Source organism: Pieris napi, chromosome 8, assembly GCF_905475465.1.
Source record: "Pieris napi chromosome 8, ilPieNapi1.2, whole genome shotgun sequence".
Lineage (NCBI taxonomy): Eukaryota > Metazoa > Arthropoda > Insecta > Lepidoptera > Pieridae > Pieris > Pieris napi.
In genome coordinates this window covers 2200908-2223797 of record NC_062241.1, presented here as the reverse complement: position 1 = coordinate 2223797, position 22890 = coordinate 2200908, and the positions used below count along the sequence as shown (strand labels likewise).

General features: G+C 36.1%; 1 protein-coding gene across 4 annotated transcripts in view; it reads left to right on the top strand.

Moving 5' to 3' along the window:
* Nucleotides 1–22890, top strand: part of LOC125051847 (multidrug resistance protein homolog 49-like) — a 39656-nt gene that overhangs the window by 15152 nt on the left and 1614 nt on the right. The window contains exons 2-23 of one of the 4 annotated variants that reach the window (XM_047652434.1): nt 1104–1149; nt 2118–2163; nt 3890–4083; nt 4572–4716; nt 6227–6327; nt 6728–6899; nt 7826–7950; nt 8851–9040; nt 9969–10190; nt 10669–10910; nt 11493–11580; nt 11793–12001; nt 12935–13113; nt 13455–13741; nt 14533–14684; nt 15348–15462; nt 15918–16167; nt 17688–17883; nt 18804–18966; nt 20056–20250; nt 21366–21575; nt 22454–22600. In XM_047652434.1, coding sequence (XP_047508390.1) covers nt 1127–1149; nt 2118–2163; nt 3890–4083; nt 4572–4716; nt 6227–6327; nt 6728–6899; nt 7826–7950; nt 8851–9040; nt 9969–10190; nt 10669–10910; nt 11493–11580; nt 11793–12001; nt 12935–13113; nt 13455–13741; nt 14533–14684; nt 15348–15462; nt 15918–16167; nt 17688–17883; nt 18804–18966; nt 20056–20250; nt 21366–21575; nt 22454–22600 — 3651 coding nt within the window. In that variant the 5' untranslated portion in view covers nt 1104–1126. The remainder of the gene's footprint in view (nt 1–1103; nt 1150–2117; nt 2164–3889; nt 4084–4571; nt 4717–6226; nt 6328–6727; nt 6900–7825; nt 7951–8850; nt 9041–9968; nt 10191–10668; nt 10911–11492; nt 11581–11792; nt 12002–12934; nt 13114–13454; nt 13742–14532; nt 14685–15347; nt 15463–15917; nt 16168–17687; nt 17884–18803; nt 18967–20055; nt 20251–21365; nt 21576–22453; nt 22601–22890) is intronic. The other 3 variants (XM_047652433.1, XM_047652432.1, XM_047652431.1) reach the window with 3 other exon arrangements.

The following is a 22890-nucleotide window of genomic DNA, read 5'->3' as shown; positions in this document are numbered from 1 at the left end:
CGGGCAAGAAGAACTGGCAAGAAACTCTCCGCCACTCTTTTTAATCGCTATGTTTTGAGTCATACAAATTCTTTGAACTGGACGTTAAAGCTACTATAATTTTAAATGTATTTACTAGGGACCGGTGGCGGATTTGCAAATTTTCATGGAGAGGCTGTGAAGTTTGTGCCGCCCTCGCCTCTACAATTGTCATGTCCTAGATTATTTATACAATCCAACAATTTCGTTAAAATTTCACGTAACATAATTTTTGAGCACAAAATTCAACCATCCAGTTTGCAGCCTCCATGTATAAGTTGATAGGGGGAAGAGGAAAGAGGGTAATACAATTTCAGCAATTTCGTTCTCGTCACTTATACAAATTGTGAGCTTAGGGCGGAGAGGTGGATTACTGGTTGGGGGGTGGTAGTAGTGCTGTTAACTAAGACTAAGCTGGTGGAATAAATGTTTTCTATTACTGTAGTACCTAATACATTTTTTCGATTTGAACAGACACAGGCTGGTATTTATTTATAATGCCGATCACTTGTCCTTATTTGTAACAAAAACTTATATTTTTAAGTCAACGGAAATAGACATCTGTCGAAGTAGATATGGAGAGAAGTTGGCTGTACCAAAAATTTATCTGGAATTGTATAGGAAATACACATTTTGTATGGCAATCAAAGTCTATAATAATTTGCCAAAAACATTAAAAGATCTTAAAAATCGATTTTGGAAAAAAAAAACTTTTAATGATTTTTTGCGTGAGACATTATAATTAATATTAATTTGATAACGTTATAATACTTTTTAATAATGTGATATTTATCACTACAAATAATATAAAAACTTCTATGTAAAATTCCTTTTAAGACAAATGTGCACGTCTTTATGTGAATATGCGAACTTTAGATTGTACAACCATTTTTGTACCATATTCTAGCAAATAAATTATTAACTTTACACATATGAAGGTACTTTAATTTTAATTAGATTATTAACAATCTTAACCAACTTAATATTAAACTCATAAAAAGAAACTTAAATAAATTTAAAATATTGGTGTCTGACCACAGGTTGGTTATATTCTTTCTGTGTTAAGTAATCTGATGTTTGTTTAGCTGCACAAGGACGTTGAAAAGCTATGGAAAAGGCTTTCAGAATACGGTATGCACGAAGCTCCGCTTAGCTTGCATCTTAGACAGTCTTGTATAGAACATAATTGGCATTACTAAACCTTGTTTAGGTGGACTGGCAATATCTGGCTTTTAGATTTTGTTTATCGCTTCAATTTCAATTTTTTTTTAAATAATTGCTTTACGTAGAAGAAATAACTTAGCAGGAGGCAGTGCCGGATTAGCCACATAGCAAGAGTAGCAAATGCTACGGGCCCCGCGAACTTAGGGGCCCCGCGCTCCAACGCCTGTCTGACCGTAATAAAAAACGTATTAATTTAGATAGTAGCGTAAAATATCTTGCATACCTTTAACTTTCACATAAAAATAAACTCGACTTCGTCAAGTATAATCGTAAAAACAAGTACGTATTTATCTTTTTAACGTTAATTTTCAAATTTTAATTATAATTAATATACATATTTAGACTAACATGTTATTTGTACCCTTCAGATTTTTATTTTTATAAAGGTTTACATTTATTTTGCGAGTTTACGTAGCCGAGGTTGTACTTTTCTAATCGATTTTAATATAATATCGATTATAAGTATTTCGAGGAAACAGGCGAACTATTTAAATCCTAAAGCCTAACCAAGGGCCCCTAGGCAGAATTTGTTACAGGCCCCGCGCTGGCTTTATCCGGCACTGACAGGAGGATATATAGACGTATCTTACACTTGTTACAATCCTAGGCGACCTTAGTAAATTTTCTCATCATTCATAAATCTTCAATGCAATTCTTTGTCCTCATAGAATATTTGGCCCTGACCCTTTCAACTCCCGGTCATAACAATTTCCTGGTTTGCTCATTTTATTATATTTAGTTTCCGCGTAACTTAAAAATTAAATTTGTATTTAGGCTATGTATTTTATTCACGTGAAGTCAGTCCATCAAAAACAAGGGTTAGTGTTTGCGAGCGGGGTCTTTTATTCATTACTTATGTTGATATTTATTTTCAGTGGGGACCCTAATCAACAAGCGGCACCTAGTTCTTGGTGGAACCTAGTAAGTAAATCCTGTTATTAAAGTCTAAAGTTATTTATTCATATAGGTAACACTATGTACACTTATGAACGTCAAAAAAGAAATTTACATTAAATGCTTCTAATTTTACATTTACTACCAGTTCTCAAATCAAGGGCGTAGAACGGAAGAGAAGAACTGGCAAAAAACTCTCCGCCACTCTTTTTAATCGCCAAGTTTTTTTGTTTTACAAAACGTTTGTAAGGAGCTGCAACCATTACACCATCCACGTGACATCTTAAGTAATAAATACTAATAAGAAAATAAATTAAAAACAAAGATTTGTCCTCTATCAGAAGGATGCATGGTGAAATAGGAGCACGCACTTACATTCTCGTGGGAACAATACGCAATATTAACTTATAAATATTATAAAACATGATTTACTTAATACTATAAACTTCATTTAACTTAAAGCTTTCAAGTTATATTATTATATATTTATTATTTAAAAAATTCTGTGGCGCTGCAAGATTTTTAGGTCTGGGCATCAGATTTCTATATCTGTTTCATGATCATTTGTTAACCTCATAGGCAAATAGGCGATCAGCCTCCTGTGCTTGACACATGCCGTCGAATTTGTGGGTCTGTTGTTGTGGGATGTTTTCTTTCAGCGAATGTTAAATGCGCACATAGACAGAAAGTCCATTGGTGCACAGCTAAGGATCGACATACAACCTCAAGGATGAGCTGGTCTGCACTGAACACTCTCGCGTGTTACTTTAATATATGATTTTTACAAGAGCAGTGCGAAGACTTTAGTCCAAGTCTCTCATCCCTAAGGACGTGGGTTCGATCCCCGGCTGTGCAGCAATAGAATTTTATACGTACGAATCACCACTCGCTGGTACGTTCAAGGAAAACATCGTGAGGAGACCGGCATGTCTCAAATCCAAAAATGTTCATGTATCCGACAGAAGGATGATCTACTAGTATATTTAATATAAATGATCAACGAAACAGATTTAATCTGTCAATTGCGTTGGATTATCATTATTGTAAGATCAAAATTTCAAATATTTTTTATGACTGTAGCAAAAACAGATGACAGGTTTGACAACATTCTTATTTATTTATTTATTCACACTTCGTTACCTTATACAAAAACATGCATAAATTATTAGGCAACGGGCGGCCTTATCGCTAACAAGCGATTTCTCGCAGGCAACCCTAATATGGAACAATAAAAAAGAAACACATACAGAGGGTAAAGTACAAGAACTGCATAAATAACAAAAAAGAACACAAAATAAGATGTAACACTAACTATAACTAAAATAAAGTAAATCTAAAAAAAATCTATATGTATAAACAAAAATGACAAAGATATATCTAATATCTAAAATTCTCGTATCGCGGTGTTTGTAGTTAAACTCCTCCGAAACGGCTTGACCGATTCTCATGAAATTTTGTGGGCATATTGGGTCTGAGTACCGATCAACATCTATTTTTCATCCCCCTAAATGTTAAGGGTAGTCCACCCCTAAATGATTATTTTTCTTGACTTTTTAGATAATTTTTTATTTTTTTATGATACAGCATTAAAAAATACCACACAACCTCTAATTTTTAATATTAATGATATACTTGGCAAAATGACGTTTGCCAGGTCAGCTAGTATTTTATAAATTCTTTAGTTAGACTGAAACAAAAATTTATAATTTTATATAGTTACGTGTCTCAAATTAATTCCAATTTGTCCCTTCAGTTTAGATTCGCGAAACCATGGGAGCTACTCGTACTCCTACTGGGACTAATTCTCGCCACATTCAATGGCCTGATGGTGCCAGTTGGGGTGATAGTGTATGGCGAATTTACGTCGCTACTAATCGACCGTACTGTTATGACTGGGACGTCTACCCCGGTTCTTTGCATCGCGTGGTTTGGTGGGGGGCGGTCACTGTAAGTAATGACATATTTGCATTAATTTTTTTAACAGATTGCATCGGATTTACAATAAAACTGTGATGAAAAATTACTCGGTGGATATTTTCAGCAACTCCATAGAGACCTTTCGCCGAGTCGTTTTAGAAACCGTGCCGTGTTAATTTGCTATTATTATTATTTTCTTCATACCTACATATTTATGTATACATGTCGTTACTAGCTTCATTAGCCGTTCAATTAACAGGATAGCCTTTTAACTAAACGTCGCCGTTTAACTAGCGTCCTGAAAGATGTTCAGCCAGTTGATGAAACAGCTAACCAATGACTTAGATCGATGACGTTTCTTTAGTTGCCTAGCCTGTTGACTGTTAATTTAAATTTAAGTCAGCGACTAACTTCATTTTATAAAACCTAAGATAACCTAAAAAAAGCCCTTGGTTTGCAAGCGCTAAAGAAAGCATTATTTCACTTATTACAAATTACACGTATTCCAATGATTCCAGGACGAATGCAACGGCGGAAGAGAATCGCCTAGCGTTGATTGAGGATTCCGCTGCGTTTGGCCTCGGTTGCTTCGTCTTCTCAGTTATACAGTTTATCGTTGGTGCTCTTAGCGTCGACCTGTTCAACTATACCGCTCTTAAACAGGTACATTAATTATACACAGCCTTTATTAAAAAAAATCAATTTTGCGGCAACAGATGGCGTTAATACTAAATTATTTGAATATAATCATAATATTATTCTTACGTATATGTTTCCCAGGGCAAGATTTAGAGGTCTGGATCTCGGGGCAACAAAGGAGTAGATTATTTTAGTATTTAACAAACTTAAAAATATATCAAAAGAGTCAAAATCAAAAGTAAAAAATCATTTATTCATGTTGGTAACACAATTTACACTTATGAACGTCAAAAAAGATACATACATTAAATGCTTCTAATTTTACATTAACTGCCAGTTCTCAAATCAAGGGCGTAGAAGAAGAAGAAGAAGAAAAGTTGTTTATTGAAGTGTAAAGTTGAGAATCGTTGTGATTTTAAACCGGATGCAACGGAAAAAGCGACAGTAAAAATATACAGAGACATAAATTCACAAGATTTAATGTGGGAGGAAATGAGATAGGAAGCATTATACAGTGTTTAAGAGCGGGCAAAATCACTAATCGTAGATTTGCTTTTATCTAAATACCTATGTAATGATTGAATTAAAAACAATAAATATTCATCCTTCACTATAAAACAAAATACAATAAAAATTCCTCGATACAATAAAATCACAAAGTGACCCCTAACTTTTGTCTTCTGCACATTAGTTTGGCTGAAGGCTGTTACTAGCGATTTTATTAAATATTGTAAATTTTACGAGTTATTTAAATAAAAAGAATTTGGTGTTTTCTTCATTTTTGTTCCGCGAAACAGTATCTTGCATCTCATCTTACGCCATCATCAGTCATATGTTTGTTTCACTAGTCACCAGAGCGGGCGGAGGGAGACGCGAGAATCAATGTAGACTGGTATAAGCGTTTTTACGTTTTAATTCAAACTCAAACTCCAAATATCTTTATTCAAGTGGGTAACCAAGTACACTTTTGAATCGTCAAGTTAAATTAATCGTAAATTTACATTTACTACCAGTTCGCAAGTCAAGGGCGTAGAGCGGGTAAGAAGAACTGGCAAAAAACTTTCCGCCACTCTTTTTAATCGCCAAGTATTGTCATACAAATTGTTTGAACTGGAGCAAATCAATTAGATTGAGATTAGGATCATTTAAGTAGTCCTCAAATTTATAAAAAGCTTTGTTGATTAATTTTCGTTTAACGAGGGCTTTTTAATTTATTTAGTGATAATTCTCTAATTTCGCTTGGGAGTTTGTTGTAAAAACGAATACAATTTCCATATAAGGAGTGGTTTATCTTTTGGAGCCTGGTTGGTCGTACACTCAAATTAGTTCTATTTCGCGTATTATACTGGTGAAAGTCACCATTTGTTTTAAAATCGTTTATATTTTTTTGGACATACAACAAGGCTTCAAGAATATATTGACCAGATAGTGTCATAATATCTAACGAATTCGATGATGATTTCCCATTAAGCAAAATCATATTATAGTTAGCAATATTATAGATAATGTTTTAACAAAAATATAATTTTCACAGATCAATAGGCTAAAAGAATGCTTCTTAAAAGCGATAATCCGTCAAGATATCACCTGGTACGACTTGAATCAGACTATGAACTTTGCTACGAAAGTATCCGAGTAAGTTTTTTTGTATTGAATCTTAACTTACTATTTTTGCATCTATATAGATATTTTTAGACAACTAGTTGATAGCTATTTTTTATAAGTAACCGGTATTAATGCCCCGAAAGTATTTCCGAACCAATTCGATTTAGGGTGCTTCAGAAAAGAGCGTGCCATTTCTTAAAAGGCCGGCAACGCACTTGCTTGCCTCCTGGCAATGTGAGTGTCCGTGGGTGGGTGGTATCACTTAACATTAGGTGAGCCTCCGGGCACATAAAAAATACAAACCTCATAATAAAATTATTAGTGTTATGGACCAAACTTTCGAGTACCATTCTTAGTTAAGAGTTTGGCATATCATTTTACTTATCACTGTAGGTATAAAAGAAAATCTAAAATGTATTAAAATATTCAGTGACGTCGAGAAATATCGGGAGGGTATTAGCGAGAAAGTTCCAATGCTGGTGTACCTAATAATGTCATTTGTCACCGCTGTCCTCATATCCTTTGCGTACGGCTGGGAGTTGACACTTGTCATCCTGTCATGTGCACCTGTCATTATTGCTACTACAGCTGTCGTGGCGAAGGTAAGAAGAAAATTTAATGTTTCAAAAATATTTTTTCGCATACTTAAATTTCGTAATAAATAAATCAGTATCCAGCCTAAAAAAAAACAATGAGCCTACGAGCATTTATGTTTGGATTTCAGATTTGTAGGTTTCACAAACAATTGTTTTCTATAATAGACAAGTAGTGTGAGCCTTCTGTGTGTGTGTGTGTGTGATTCCCAACACACGCCGTCAACTTTTTTATTCTTATGCCATTTTTCTCACGACGTGTTCCTCCTTTATTGTACGAGTCAGTTTAATACTTTTCACTAAAGATCATTAAGTCTAAGTATAAGCTATGATTAAAAGCAGTGTCCAAGTGGCTTCAGCGTCCGCTCATAGGTTTGAATCCCGGCTGTGCACCAATGGACGTTCTTTCTATGTGCGCATTTAACATTAGCTCGAACGGTGAAAGAAAACATCGTGAGAAAACCTACTTGCCTTACACCCAAAAAAGTCGACGGCGTGCATCAGGCACAGGAGGCTGATCTCCTACTTGCCTATTAGATTAACAAATTGATGAGCGCCATTGATTTTTTTTTACATATGTAATTCGTTGACTAATGTAATCCAGCGAATCATATGTGCCCTATTCAGAAGGTTACTCCTAACTGGGCATAATTTAAACAGTGTAAATTGAACTCTTAATCGATCTCTTTCAAAGGGAAGAGCAGCCTTCTGGTTTCTCTGAAAATCTTCATAAAACCTTAATTTTATGCGTAACATTCTACGCAGTTATATTCATACTAGAATCTGTGTGGAAAGAAATCTTTGTTGTCATTAAAGTTCAACAGTAATCTTGATACAATATTTGTAATTAAACGAAATTATTAAATTATTTCAACACGCCGCGTGGTGTCTTTCCGCACAGATTCTATCCTTGCTTGAACTATTATATTTTTTAGATACAATCATCATTGACCACGCAAGAGCTTAAAGCTTATAGTATAGCCGGTGTAATAGCAGAAGAGGTACTTTCTTCTATTCGTACGGTCATCGCGTTTGGGGGAGAGGAGAAGGAAATAAGCAGGTAAGAACTTCATGGCTTAGTGCTAAGAGTGCCGTCAAGAGGCCTTGAGACTTCTGGCATAAAAACTATTATGACAGGCTGGTTTGTTGATCCATGCCCTAAATATGGTTTTCTACTAAAGCACCATATGCTTAGTGCTCAGCGTATGGTTATGGTTGGTGGACTCATTTTCGCACTTAGACACATAATTGGTCCGTTGTGCGCCTCCTGGCTAGTATACCCAGCCTAGCTCCTTCTAGAAGTCTCCTGGGCACTTCACAGGCTTCACGGAGCGACCTCACTGTTCCGAGCATTTCTGCACGAGTGCTAAGCGTATTCAGTATTCGTATTCAGGTTGGCAACACCACCAACGCCTCGTGGCGTTATAGGTTTCCATGGCGGCACTAAAGACTTCTTTCTAAGTGATCCGCCCATAGTAAAATAAGTAGAAATAAATAAATATATATATATGTATGTTAAAACTAATCTTCAGTAGTCTACGGCGTAGGCCTCCCCTAAACCAACCCATTCCATGCTATTTCTGGTCAACCTCTTCTATCCTGAGCCCCATCTCTGTGCTAATGTATTCCTGCTTCTCTTTGGTTCTCTATTTCCTTTTTTTACGCATCTCAAATTTTGACTTTTATAAAATAAGAAGTTCATCCAGGCAGTCATCTTTATTGGTTTAGCTAAAAAATTACGTCTAAATTACATTATTCTAATCAACAATATATTTGACATAATTATACAAATTACGAACAGCCTCTGATTGTGTATTTAGGTCCTTTTAATTATATTAAATACGCTATATATTGCTCAATTGTCATATATAAGCATTGTATTTATTATATATAATAATAATTTATAAGATAAAGCAATGGCTGATCAGCGCCAATGTTTTTTTAAACTATCTAATTTCAGGTATTCACAACGATTAGAACCCGCGAAGAAAATGGGTGTACGAAAAGGTATATTCTCTGGGATCGGGAGCGGTGTGATGTGGTTCATTATATATGCGACGTATGCACTCTCCTTTTGGTACGGAGTCGGTTTGATATTGGAGAGTAGACATGAAGAAACTCCAGTGTATACACCCGCAGTGTTAATGATTGTAAGTGACATTTTATTTATTTGACACGTTGCAAAAATAATATACATTTATTTATTGGAACGAAGTTCCTTATCGCGCGTTGTGAAAGGGGGCTAGACGGAAAAAATTCTTACGAAAAGTTGTCACGACACTTTTTTGCTATTTGCTATTGTAATACACCGGTTCTCGTCCGATCACCGAAGTTAAGCAACGTCGGGCGAGGTCAGTACTTGGATGGGTGACCGCCTGGGAACACCTCGTGATGTTGGCTTTTTTTTCGAAGTAAGATTGGTGTCGAGAAAATCTATCATACTTTTATGATACCAATTAACATATAAATTAATCGAAAGGAATTTCGTTCCATCCGGGTGTACCTTGACACCTCTAAAGTTATATTATTTTAACAGTTTTCGAGTCTAAAACCACTTATCATCAATGTGACTTTTTATGTGTTTCTATTGACCTTAATCTGATGGGATTTTATATTATAAACCAGTTTATAAAGTATGAGCAGTGTTGGCGTGCGACTCTCATCCCTCAGGTCATTGATTCGATTCCCGGCTGTGCACCAAAGGACTTTCTGTCTGTGTACGCATTTGATATTCGCCGAACGGTGAAGGAAAACATCGAGAGGAAACCGGCTTGCCTGAGACCCTAAAAGTCGAAGGCGTGTGTCAGGCATAGGAGGCTGATCTCCTATTTGCCTATTAGATTGACAAATTATCATGAAACAGATACAGTAATCTGAGGCCCAGACCTAAAAGTGTTTTAGCGCCACTAATTTATTTTATTTATAAGGTATACCAAACATTAATTTAACACCAACTTTAAACACAACAAATTTAAACACCAACTCACAAAGTCGAGCTCGAACCTTAAATATTTATGCAACAATTTAAAAACAGTACACGTGAAGATTTAGATAAGAGAACGTTAAGAAAATTTCCAGATATTCTTCAGCGTGCTCCAAGGCGCTCAGAATGTTGGGCTCACAGCCCCACATTTAGAAGCAATGACGAATGCTAGAGCATCTGCGGGGTCCATTTTCGCTGTCCTTGACCGGAAACCCGCGATTGACAGCTTGTCGACGGAAGGTAGCCGACCGGAACTGAATGGTGATCTGGAACTGAATAACGTGTACTTCAAATATCCAGCTCGGGCGGATGTACAGGTATTTTTTACATCATCCAAATTTTAATATATTTCGCTAATAATAACATATTTTATAAATAACTTATTTATTAACACTTTATTGTACAATAAAAACATATTTGCAAAAAAAGGCAACTGGCGGATATTTTTAGACCACAAGTTTTGACAAAAAAAATAAATAACTTAACTTTTCTTATTATTATGACATTATAATAATTAGTTTGACATTAGCATGCCTATTTTTATATATCTGATTGTTTGGTTTTTTATGATAATAAATCTGAATGTTCTTTGCAAATAAACGATTTATTATAATTAAGTATTATCGTTATCAAATGAGTGCAAATATATGTTAATTTTTCGAATGTATAATAATTCATTCAAATTCATAAAAGTACGCAATTTTTCATGTGTGTTTTCTTATGACATTATCACGTATTCTTCGTAAACCGACTTTACAGACAACCAAATTTTACTTCATAATGCCTCTTCCATAGGTATTAAACGGTTTAAATCTTAAAATCAACCGCAACGAAACAGTGGCCCTTGTGGGGTCTAGTGGTAGCGGTAAATCCACAGTTCTACAGCTCCTACAGCGAATGTATGATCCGGAATCCGGTTCTGTGACCGCATCGGGGCACGATCTGAGGAATATCAACGTGAGACATTACCGTGACCACATCGCCGTGGTGGGGCAGGAGCCTGTGTTGTTTGCTGGCTCGATAAAGGAGAACATACGGTGAGTGGATCAGACTTATCGTCAGACCACTTTACGAGCGGTTTGATTCTTTAGTGTTGGGTGATGTCTCTCTGCATCGTCTATCGCATTTGACATGGAGAGTGTTCAAAGGAGTTGTTCGGATAAATACCTGCAGCTGAGTTTCATCATCGGGCGTCGAGGCAGAATACGAAATTCCACCCGTATCACCTCGACGTCGGTCGTTCCACAACTGAGCGTTTCTTAAGGCAGTATTGTCGAGCACCACCACTATGTTGAACCAGCAGCAGTTGAACCAGCTGCTGCTGTATTTCCGAACCAACTCATATAGTGTTCTTCAAGAAAAAAGCATTGCATTGCACTCGCGAGCCCTTTGGCGTTGAGAGTGTCCATGTGCGTTCACTTAACATCAGGTGAGCTTCCTGCCAGTTTGCCCCGTTATATACAAATAAAAAATGCTTAAATTTATTCAAATATCACTCAAAATTTGATTTTATAATTACATCTTTGAATTTATAGTTTCTTTCTTAGAATTAAGCATATTTTAAATGGTGTTAATAAAATTAATCAGTATAAGCTTTAAAAATTAATAATGTTTTTTAGGATGAGTAATCCATCGTGTACAGATCAAGAAATTATTATAGCCGCAAAACAAGCGTACTGCCATAGCTTCATTAAGAAATTACCTGAAGTAAGTAACTTTATATTGCAAATGTGCTTCATTGAAAACGTTTATAATGTCGTATTAAAAGTTACATTAATATAACTAATGTAACATTGAAATTTAGTGAAATTATCACAGTTTTTTTTAGTTTTTTTCTCGATTTAGTAAAATGTTTAAGCATTTTTTACCTGAACCTGCGTATTAAAAATAATAAAATATAAATTTTTTTTTAACTTTAGGGCTATGAAACCATGATAGGTGAGCGCGGTGCCCAACTATCGGGGGGTCAAAAGCAACGTATAGCCATTGCAAGGGCATTGGTACGAAGGCCCAAAATATTGATTTTGGATGAGGCAACTTCAGCATTAGATTCTCACAGTGAAGCCAAAGTACAGAGGGCTTTGGATTCTGCTGCCCATGGAAGGACCACCATCATGGTGAGCCACAGGTATACTTTAAAACAAATAGATATTTCTAGGAAATTCAGAAATAAAACTATTTTAACTCTATTGGTTTTCGTTTCTTACGACTCAATTGTTTTTTATGTAACTCGATAGTTAGCTACCAAGCTATAAAACCTAACCTCTTTTGATTTCTCTTGTTTTTCCAAAAATAAATTGGTCAATATTCTTACAAAAGTGCATAAATATGTAAGCATAGGCCATTGATATACAAAAAACCCAAGATGCACAGTCTCGAATAAAAGTAACGCTCGAAAGTGTCCCGAAACACTATTTCTGTCCCTTTCATATAAGTTACAAGCATATATTATTGCAAAAGCAACCTTACGCGAATTGCTTAAAGTTGTTATTACAACGCAGTGTATACGTACTTAAAGCAATAAAATTTACGACCGACCGTGGTCGGTAGGACAAGGTATTGAGTGGAGTCGAACATGACTTTTTTATTTACAACTATTTAACATAATTTTAAATTTATCCCACTTTTCGGACAAAAGGTGTTGGATGTTAAATAGTTGTAAATTTATAATAATACATAACTTTAATCCGGTTAAAAAGTTTTTTCTTTAAATTAAAAAAAAATGTTAAATTGGCTACCTCCTGACCTACACTTTATATAGCGTAAATATATTTGTCAAAAACTACACACAAAAAAGTTCAAAAGTACATAAATTTATTTATAAAAAAAAACAAATAAATAACATCGACTCCACTTATTAGACGCGAGACTATTTGAAATGAGCGCACATTTTAGAATGTTGCGCTCATTTTTGGAGGACGTTTTTTTGACGTTGAGTGTGCATCTTGGGTTTTTTGTATATCAATGGCATAGGCCCATATATTAGGTTTTAGAACTCAAACCAAACCAGTTTTATTGTTATATACCTTGCAAAAGACACTTAAAACATTGCTCTGTTCAGGTTAGCGACTGTATTAAACGCAAATCGTATAGTTTTCATCGAAAAGGGCGAGGTGGTTGAAGAAGGTACACACGAGGAACTTCTAGAATTGAAGGGACGGTACTATCAACTGGTTCTACAGAATGAACCGAGTATTGCTCCCAGTACCGCAGTGGGTAATGAGGGTGGTTCACAGAAACGTAAGTGAATGTTGATAAAATTGCCATCTTCCTTACTAATTATGCACCGATCCTTAGCTCCTTGAAATCCTTGAATCCACCCTCAAACATACGGCTCAAGCGTAAAGAGTTAAAACCAACTTGAGACATAAAAGATGTTTTCAGAATATTTAGAGTTTGCTGTAGATTTTTTTAGGATCAGACACGCTCACTGGTTATGTGTGACTATATAAACCTGATGAATAGGACCGAATCTTCCTCACACCGCTATCCTATTCCCCAAAGGAACAGTCGACCTTCCTTCGATGGCACACATGGCTTTCTCCAGGTTTTCGTACGACTAACATGGCCCTAATTTGCAGCAGCTAACTTTGATCCCACCGCAGATACGAAGTTTCGTAGAGTGAAACTCCAGAAGTTGGATTCAGTGGATTCCATCAAAAGTTCATCAGCAGAAGAGGATGATACAATCTCTGAGGACAGCGTAGTTGTAGAAGATGAAAAAGTGGGGGAATTCGAACCTACCACCTGGCAGATACTAAAACTGTGTGAACCGGAAAAATGGTGGATGATGATGGGTATTGGGGCAGCGGTGGCTGTTGGTTCCTCTTTTCCCTGCTTCGCTGTGCTCTTTGGTGAAACATATGGTGTGAGTATATCCAATGTTTGTTTGTGGCAAATTTTCAGCTTAGTTATTAGAATACTCATCATATTGGTCGTAAGACTTGCCAGGTTCCTCTCAACTAGGGTTAATTACGCTTATATAAAAATAAATATATTGAATTGGGTTTCAAACGCCTGATCTCAGATTTAAGAAAGCACGCTCACACTGCTTTACACTACCATATAGGAATCTTCCATAATAAAATCTAGAACAAGCTATTGATTGAATATGTCATGGTAGGTCTTACTCAACTATATAAATCCTAAAAATTAAAAATAATATCGGTTGTATGTAATATTCATAATAATTATAATAGCCTTTTAATCAGATACTATTACATTTGAACACGTTTATATTTAAATTTGTACTTGACGACTCGTGGTTAGTACCCCTGACTGCGAATCCATGTGCCCCGGATCTTCGATCCCCGGCTGAGACGAACATCGATGTGATGAGCATTTTGTGTTGTGCTTAGGTCTTGGGTGTTTAAATATGTATTTATATGCCTATCTACCTATAATATGTTTGTATATCCGTAGCCTAGTACCCATAACACAAGCTTCACCTCACCAGCTTAGCATTGGACTAGGTCAATTGGTGTGAATTGTCTTTATAAAAAAAATAATATTTTAGGTATCTGTGTGCCCTTTTTGGCAACTCCAAATCCCGCTATTCCTCTCTGCACTGTGCCACTCTTTGCCATGTTCCACCTGCTCTTTCTTTTATTAGTAGTATATAATTGTATGTCATATTTATTATGTTCTTTGAATTTCTAGTTACTGGAGAGCAAAGATGAGGACTATGTGCGCTCAGGTACAAACTTGATAGCGGTATTGTTCCTAGTGGTTGGCGTGTACACGGGCATCGGTATATTCTTCCAAATATTCATATTCAATTTAACTGGTGTTAGACTCACAGAGAGGCTCAGGTAATTTCTTTATTTTTTTTTATCTTCATATATGTATTCGCATTTTATGTAGGGGCAAGTCGAATGGGAATATTTTTACATACTTTCCGTCAGTGGTATATTTATAATTTCTTTGTTTAGAACACAAGAAAATTTTGGAATTATTTCAGAATATGTGGTAAATCGTTTATATAAGCATTCTTTAAATGTTACCTTATTGCTAAAAATAAATTATATTACCGTGTTTTAGACGTGTACCACAATTTAGTTACCTAATTTTTTTTTTTCAATGGTCAAGTTAAATCGTTATCGTAAATAACGTCACTATACACGTATATCTTGCTGAGAATTTTCATTAACCTGGTGTAGGTACGGAGTGTGGTTTTCTAGCTGCAGTTGGATATGGTATTTTAAATAGATCTTTAACTCTTCCCACGAGTATTAACGAGTTATTACAAAGAAGAAAACAAGGGTTATTCAAATATAATTCGATTGATTAAGAATTAAATCTGTCGCTTGTCCCTTTTCGTCGCAACGTGAATAGAATTCAAGAGAAAGATACGAATGAGGTGGTACTTTACATTGTTAGAATAAGAGAGAGAATGTAGAGAATAATTTGTTTTAATAAGGCGACTAGCATCCTAGATTAACTACTGGTGCTCAATAAAACCCGTGTGTATACAGAATCGGTGCGTTCAGAGCGATGTTACGACAAGAGATGGGTTGGTTTGACAATCCGTTGAATGGAGTGGGAGCACTCTGCGGACGTCTTGCTGCTGATGCTGCAGCTGTTCAAGGGGTATGTTTCTATTGTGCAATTTTTTTATTAAATAATTTCATGTTGCTTAACAAAATGTTGACATTTCACTATTTGTCTTATCTTTTATAATTTTTTACATTTAAATTACAATTTCATTAATTTAAATGACATTTTAACCTTGAGATTTTTCTACTTCGAAGTCCGTAACCATTCACAACGTAGGTACTTATCTACAAGTAGATGCTCTTTTTCTTCTTCTGATTATTTTGGCATGATCTTAAACCCAGGAACGTAGAATGCCGTTTCACCACCTCTGTTTTAACAGCTAATAATGTGAATTGCCCCAGTACGTTGTTGTATATTTCATTTAAATGCACGCTAATTATATTAAAAAAATGTTTAATAATCAAGTAAATTCATAGTACATAATATAAATTACCTTATACATTTTACATTATAATATTTATATTTGATTTCGTTGTATAAAATTTCAGGCAACAGGTACCCGTATCGGCGCTTTAATGCAAGCCTCTGCGACAATTTTCATCGGAATCAGTCTCTCCATGTACTACACATGGCAGATGACTCTGGTATCCCTGGTCTCCGTGCCAATGGTCATCATTGCTGTTGTCTTGGAGAGTAGAGTCCTGGCTGAGGGCATAGCGACAGTACGAGAGGCTTCTAATAGAGCGAACACCATTGCTACTGAGGCGATAACGAATATACGAACAGTGTCTGCCTTTTGTGAGTTTTTTTATGAACATTTTTTTTTTTTATAGAACAGGGGGCAAACAGGCAGGAGGCTCACCTGATGTTAAGTGATACCGCCGCCCATGGACACTCAACGCCAGAGGGCTCGCGAGTGCGTTGCCGGCCTTTCAGGAAGTGGTACGCTCTTTTCTTGAAGGACCCTAAGTCGAATTGGTTCGGAAATACTTCAGTGGGCAGCTGGTTCCACAAAGTGGTGGTGCGCGGCAAAAACTGCCTTGAAAAACGCTCATATATACATAGCAATTAAGTATACAGTATTTACAATTTTCTTAACCTACATCTTAATATATATAAATTACGTGTCACGTTGTTTGTCCGCTATGGACTCCTAAACTACTGAACCGATTTCAATCAAATTTGCACATCGTGTGCAGTTTGATCTAACTTAAAAGATAGGATAGCTTACATCTCAATTTATACCCGCAATATTATTTTATTGCAAAATATTTGTTTATTATTTGATAGTCACAATTTTAACAGATGGCGCTGTGTTGAAAGTACCAACGTTTCACATAAGCTACAATTTAATTGCATTACCACCAAAAAAGCATGTTGGTCCCCATGACTGGTGTTCTCCTACCGTTTCCCTTGAATAGGTTACTACTATGTAATATAACTAAAACCTTAGCCACAGCAATGCTTGGCCGGTCTGCTAGTAGTAATATAAAAAAATATAAAAAGTTGGTCCCTGTGGCAGTGTACCTTTATCGCTGGCAGCATTTCCTCGCTGTATTGCGATACTTATTCGTTTAGGAAAGCACCAGCTCTGGGGTCACCGGTACCATCTACCAGATGCCAACTTCAGTATTTAATTAGCGCCTGTGCACTTGCACCCCACGGCCCAAGAGTCTCTACTCCAAAGGGAACAAAATCGAAGTTGGAGGAAAGACTCTTATATTTGAGCCGTTTATTATTTTCCGCCTACGCTGAGAGTGCCACAGCTTTTGTGCTTGTCCGAGGGAGACGGGGCAAACGTGTCCACACAAGTAGCATCCCATCTCCAAATGGGTCAACGACATCCCCTCCGGGTGTTTGTCATCGGAAACATTGCGGAGGCAAGCGAGCGGTGTGATGATGTCATTGATCCTTTGGAAGATGGGACTGGCTAACATAAAATTGCAATGTTATATAACACTAGCTGATCCGGCAAACATCGGTTTGCCATGTATATCATTTATAATAAAAATAGGGGTTGATCGTAGAGGGGTAAAAATTAGGGGTTGTATGTATTTTTTAATGTTGTATCATAAAAAAATAAAAATTAAAAAAAATATTTAGCGGTGGACTAACTACCCTTAACATTTAGGGGTATGAAAAATAGATGTTGTCCGATTCTCAGACAAACCCAATATGCACACAAAATTTCATGAGAATCGGTCAAGCCGTTTCGGAGGAGTTTAACTACAAACACCGCGACACGAGAATTTTATATATTAGATTAACCTGACTCTAACAATGTGTATTAACAAAAACTATTATTTAATACGATACAGGCGGTGAAGAAGGCATCTTAAACCGCTACAAAGAGGCTGGTGCAAGCGCAAATCAAGCAGCACGAAGCAGTATGCGCTGGCGGGGTATGGTTTTCTCGTTCGGGCAGACGGCACCCGTAGCTGGGTATGCCCTGTCCCTGTGGTATGGAGGGGTTCTGGTTGCCAACAAGGAGGTGCCGTATAAAGATGTTATCAAGTGAGTTTTTTATATGGTTGTCTACGACAATATTGCCGACATTTTTTTTAATTGTCATTTTTATTTTATTTTTACTGTTATAATTTGACACTCGTTAATTTGAATCTCTAGATAATTTGATTTTTTCCGGTCTCTTGCAAAATCGTTGATAATTAAAAATTGTTAATACAATAAAATAGAAATAATAATTCAAGAATTTTGATCACTCTTACTTACTTGAGTTCCCCCTCTTCGGGTTAATGGTTGTAATAATAACTTTTTGAAGAATCTTCATAGAATTCGCTTTCCGAATCAATCATTGCATCCGGCTATATTCATAACAATAATCATAACGTTTAAATTTTTAATATTTATATAGACAATAAGTTCCTATGTAAATTCTACATCTCTCTCTTATAAAGAGATAAGATAAGAAAACCATATTTAACATAATATCAGTTGACAGAAAAATGTATCATTTGGCATTGGTATAATCTGTGTAGAGCGTGACCCTCTGTAAAAATATGGTTTTCATAATAAAACATACCTCATAATTTAGGACATTGATCTGTTCTTTATTCCCCATTCGTGTTATTGGATTCCTAATTAATAAATCATTGGCGCCTTTTTAGGTCTGGAACTAAGATTTCTGTTTCTGTTTCATGATCATTTGTCAATCTATAATAAGCAAGTAGGCGATTAGCATGTGCCTGACACACGTCGTCCACTGTTTAGGACGGCCAAGCCGGATTCCTCTCGATGTTTTTTCCTTCACCGGTCGAGCGAAAGTTAAATGTCCATTGTACAGCCGGGCATCGAACCTACGACCTCAGGGATGAGAGTCGCACGCTGAAGCAACTACGCCAACACTGTTTATATTAATTCAATAAATTCTTAATAAATAATCTAAGATATTTTTCATTATTTTCTTTTGTCTTAAGAGTATCAGAAGCGCTGGTATTCGGGGCGTGGATGATGGGCCAAGCTCTAGCGTTTGCGCCGAACTTCGGTGCGGCCGTGTGCGCAGCTGGCAGAGTAATGACACTTATTGAGAGACGGCCCATCGTTGAAAGCACACACGCGCCTTCTGTACCTGAGAATTATGTAAGTTTTTCCCATATATATATGTCGCAGCAAACTAGATTAATTAGCCGTTCAATTAACAGCCTAGCCTTTTAACTAAACGGCGCCGTTTAACTAGCGGCCTGAAAGTTATTCAGCCGTAGCGTTTGCTACAACATTTAATAAACTGACTGGCTAATGCTTGGGCCATTCGTACGATAGAGTCATTATTAGGCAGGAATAAATAAGATGAAACATATGACATAAAAAATATTTATTTTAAAATGAAATTGCTTCCGTCAAATTCACATTATTATTGTCACTACACTCTTCCATTGCACTTGTTATTTTTCATGAAACTTTGTATAAACGCCATCAACGTTGTGCCGACGCAAATGACGAAACGTCATCGAACCAAGTCATTTGCCTAGCTGTTTGATCAACTGGCTGAACATCTCTCATGCCGCTAGTTAAACCGCGACAATAACAATTAATATCTTATAATTTTAGCTGTTAGCGGATAAGTCAAGTCTAGTCTAAGATTTGTAAGATTGATAAATTTTCTTTAGCTCTCTCTTTTTAAATGACATTTCACCAGTTATGCGAGTTACTAATATTTTAAATTATTTCTGTAATAATTTTTTTTCATATTGCTCTTTTATTGTTCAATCTTCTATCTATCTATCTAACCTTTTATTATCTATATTTTATTACGTCTATAGAGAAATCAAATTCCACGCTTATAAACGTCAAACATTGAAATCTTTGGAAACCTAAAAATAAAAAAAATTTGACAAATTTTTTCATATTGCTCTTTTATTGTTCAATCTTCTATCTATCTATCTATCTAACCTTTAAATATCTATATTTTATTACGTCTATAGAGAAATCAAATTCCACGCTTATAAACGTCAAACATTGAAATCTTTGGAAACCTAAATTATAAAAATGTAGAGGGCTCTTTAAGAGTTAGCTATTTTATAAGACAAATCATTTATAATTATCATTCATTTTATTTATTTTAAAAATATAGCGATTAATATTATTTTAATACATAAACACTATTATCACGGTTTTGATATACACAACAGTAATCTTTGAATTTTACAAATTTTTTCGTTGCCCAAACAGGTAGCTCAGGGTAAAATCCAGTACAAGAACATCAAGTTCCGTTACCCCACTCGCCGTGAAGTTGAAGTACTACGAGGTCTCTCATTAGTAATTCCAAGTGGGAAAAGGGTGGCCTTGGTGGGGCCTAGTGGTTGTGGGAAATCCACCCTTATGCAATTGCTTCAACGGCTATACGACCCGGATGACGGCACTGTTGTGAGTAAAGCCTGCGTGAAAATGGTTTTTGTTTTTCAGTATATCGGCAGATAAAAAAAAATAGGTTTATTATGGAACATAAGATACAGGTATCACTTATTCCGCGTCACTAAATTTGAATCTGTAGGCATCCCTACTCATCGGTAAAAAGACAGAGGGTGTAGGCCGAGAGAAAAAGCCGGCGTAAAAACTCTCGGTACTCTTTTAAAATAGCAAATCGTCAAACAACAAATTAATTAGAAGTAGCCTGTCTAGCACTAGTCCCAGGCCCTTTTGTTAACTAGATAATCGTTAACTTTTTATTAAGCCTAAAGTAGATATAAAGATAGCCGTTTGCCGTGAAATTTACAGTATGTCTCGGGGATATTAAAAAAATATTAACAAGGGTTAAGTTCAGTTTCAAGACTGCTAAGTATGAGCTTCAGTATATCAGAAACTTATTGGATTTTGACAGGAGTCATACTTAGTCTCTCTGATAAAGACAACTATACTTTATTAGATACGGGGGGAGTCTAATTTTGATTGAATAAACTATGAATAGCTGAGACAGTTTAGCTCGTACACTTATTTTTTATATAACAAGGGCCAAACGAGCAGAAGGCGCACCTGATGTTAAGTGATACTGCCGCCCATAGACACTCACATTGCCAAAGGGCTCGTTGCCGGCCTTTTAATGAACGGAACTCTTTTCTTGAATTCGCTAAGTCGAATTTGTACGGAAATATTTGTGCGCAGTTGATGGAACGTTAGGGCGGCAAAAACTGCCTTAAACTCTCTATTGTATGACGATGTGATATGGGATTTCATTTCCCGTCGCAAGTATTATTACTCCAAATTAGTCTAAATTCATTTAGTTATGTATGACGTATTGATGATAATGAAGTTTTAGCTTAGGGTAGGTTCAGAGTCATGAGCGAACTATGACTTCGGTATGTCAAAGTACATTATCAAGTCATGCTAAGGGTCCTTCAAGAAAAGAGCGTACCAATTCTTAAAATGCCGGCAGCGCACTCGTGATCCCTCTGGCAAAGAGTGTCTATGGGCGGCGTTATCTCTCAACATCAGGTGAGCCTTCTGCCCGTATGCCCCTTCTCTTATAAAAAAATTGTTTTCAGTTTCTAGACGACTACAGTATCGTAAGCGACATGCGACTTTCAACCTTACGCGGTAACTTGGGCATAGTATCACAAGAGCCAGTATTATTTGACCGCACTATCGCTGAAAATATCGCGTATGGAGACAACACGAGAACAGTGCCCATAGAAGAAATCGTTACTGCGGCTAAATCCGCCAACGTTCATACATTTATTGCTGCATTGCCATCTGTAAGTACATATTTAATATCGTACTTATTAATAAAAATAAATAAATCAGTGGCACTAAAACCTTTTTAGGTCTGGGCCTCAGATTTCTGTGCTGTTTCATGATCATTTGTCAATCTAATAGGCAAGTAGGTGATCCCGTGCCTGACACACGCCACGCTATCTGTAGGTAAATAAAATTTTTGCTATGCCTTGGTACACGGAGTTTGGAGGAGTTTGTGAGTTGGTGTTTAAATTGTCATGTTTTTGAATCTAATCAATATTCAAATTAATGTTAGGTATACCTTTTGAGTTAAATAAATAAATCAGGGCACCACAATATTTCTAGGTCTGGGCCTCAGATTTCTGTATCTGTTTCATGATTATTTTCTCAATCTAATAGGCAAATAGGTAGGTGATCAGTCTCCTGTGCCTGACACACGCCTTCGACATTTTAGGTCTAAGGCAAGCCGGTTTCCTCACGGTTTTCCTTCACCGTTCGAGCGAATATTAAATGCGTATATAGAAAAAAGTTCATTAGTGTAGAGCCGGGGATCGAACCTACCACCTCAGGGATGAGAGCCGCACGCTGTTCTTATTCATATTATAAATATTTTATTTTATATTATGTTTTATCGTCTTTTTTCTTGTACATATATGATAGATTGACAAATTATCGTAATACAGAGTTCTGAGGCCCAGACCTAAAAAGGTAGCACCACTGATTTATTTTATTATTTTTTAGATTTAAACCTTATCAATAAAAAATAAATCAGTATAATCCTGTTGTACTAAAGATCTCACCTTACTTTTTATCATAGCGTAAACACTGTTTGACAGAAAGAGACAAAAGACTTTAGTTATAAGAGAGCAATTGTGTTTACAAAGGGGATATTTTTCAGGGTTACGAAACCCGTATCGGCGCCCGCGCATCCCAATTGTCTGGTGGACAGAAACAACGCATTGCCATCGCACGCGCGTTGATCAGAAACCCACGTGTTTTACTATTGGACGAAGCTACTTCGGCCCTTGACACACATAGTGAAAAGGTAATTTTGTGTGTGTATTAATGTCATTATGTTAAAAACGCTGTCGCGGCTGTACCTTCCAGTAAGTAATCCAAATTATCTATACTCTGATTATTCATTCCGTAGAGTTCTGACATTTCATTAGTGTGCTACTAAAAAAATGTGTCCAATTCACACGTGGTAGAAGTGAAACCTTCAAAAACAACGTTTTTATAATTAAAATATGTAAATTAGACTTTTTCTCTATCTAAATGTAGGATCTTTTCTTTAAAAAAAATATATTTTAATGTTAAATTTTTTATAACTTTAAT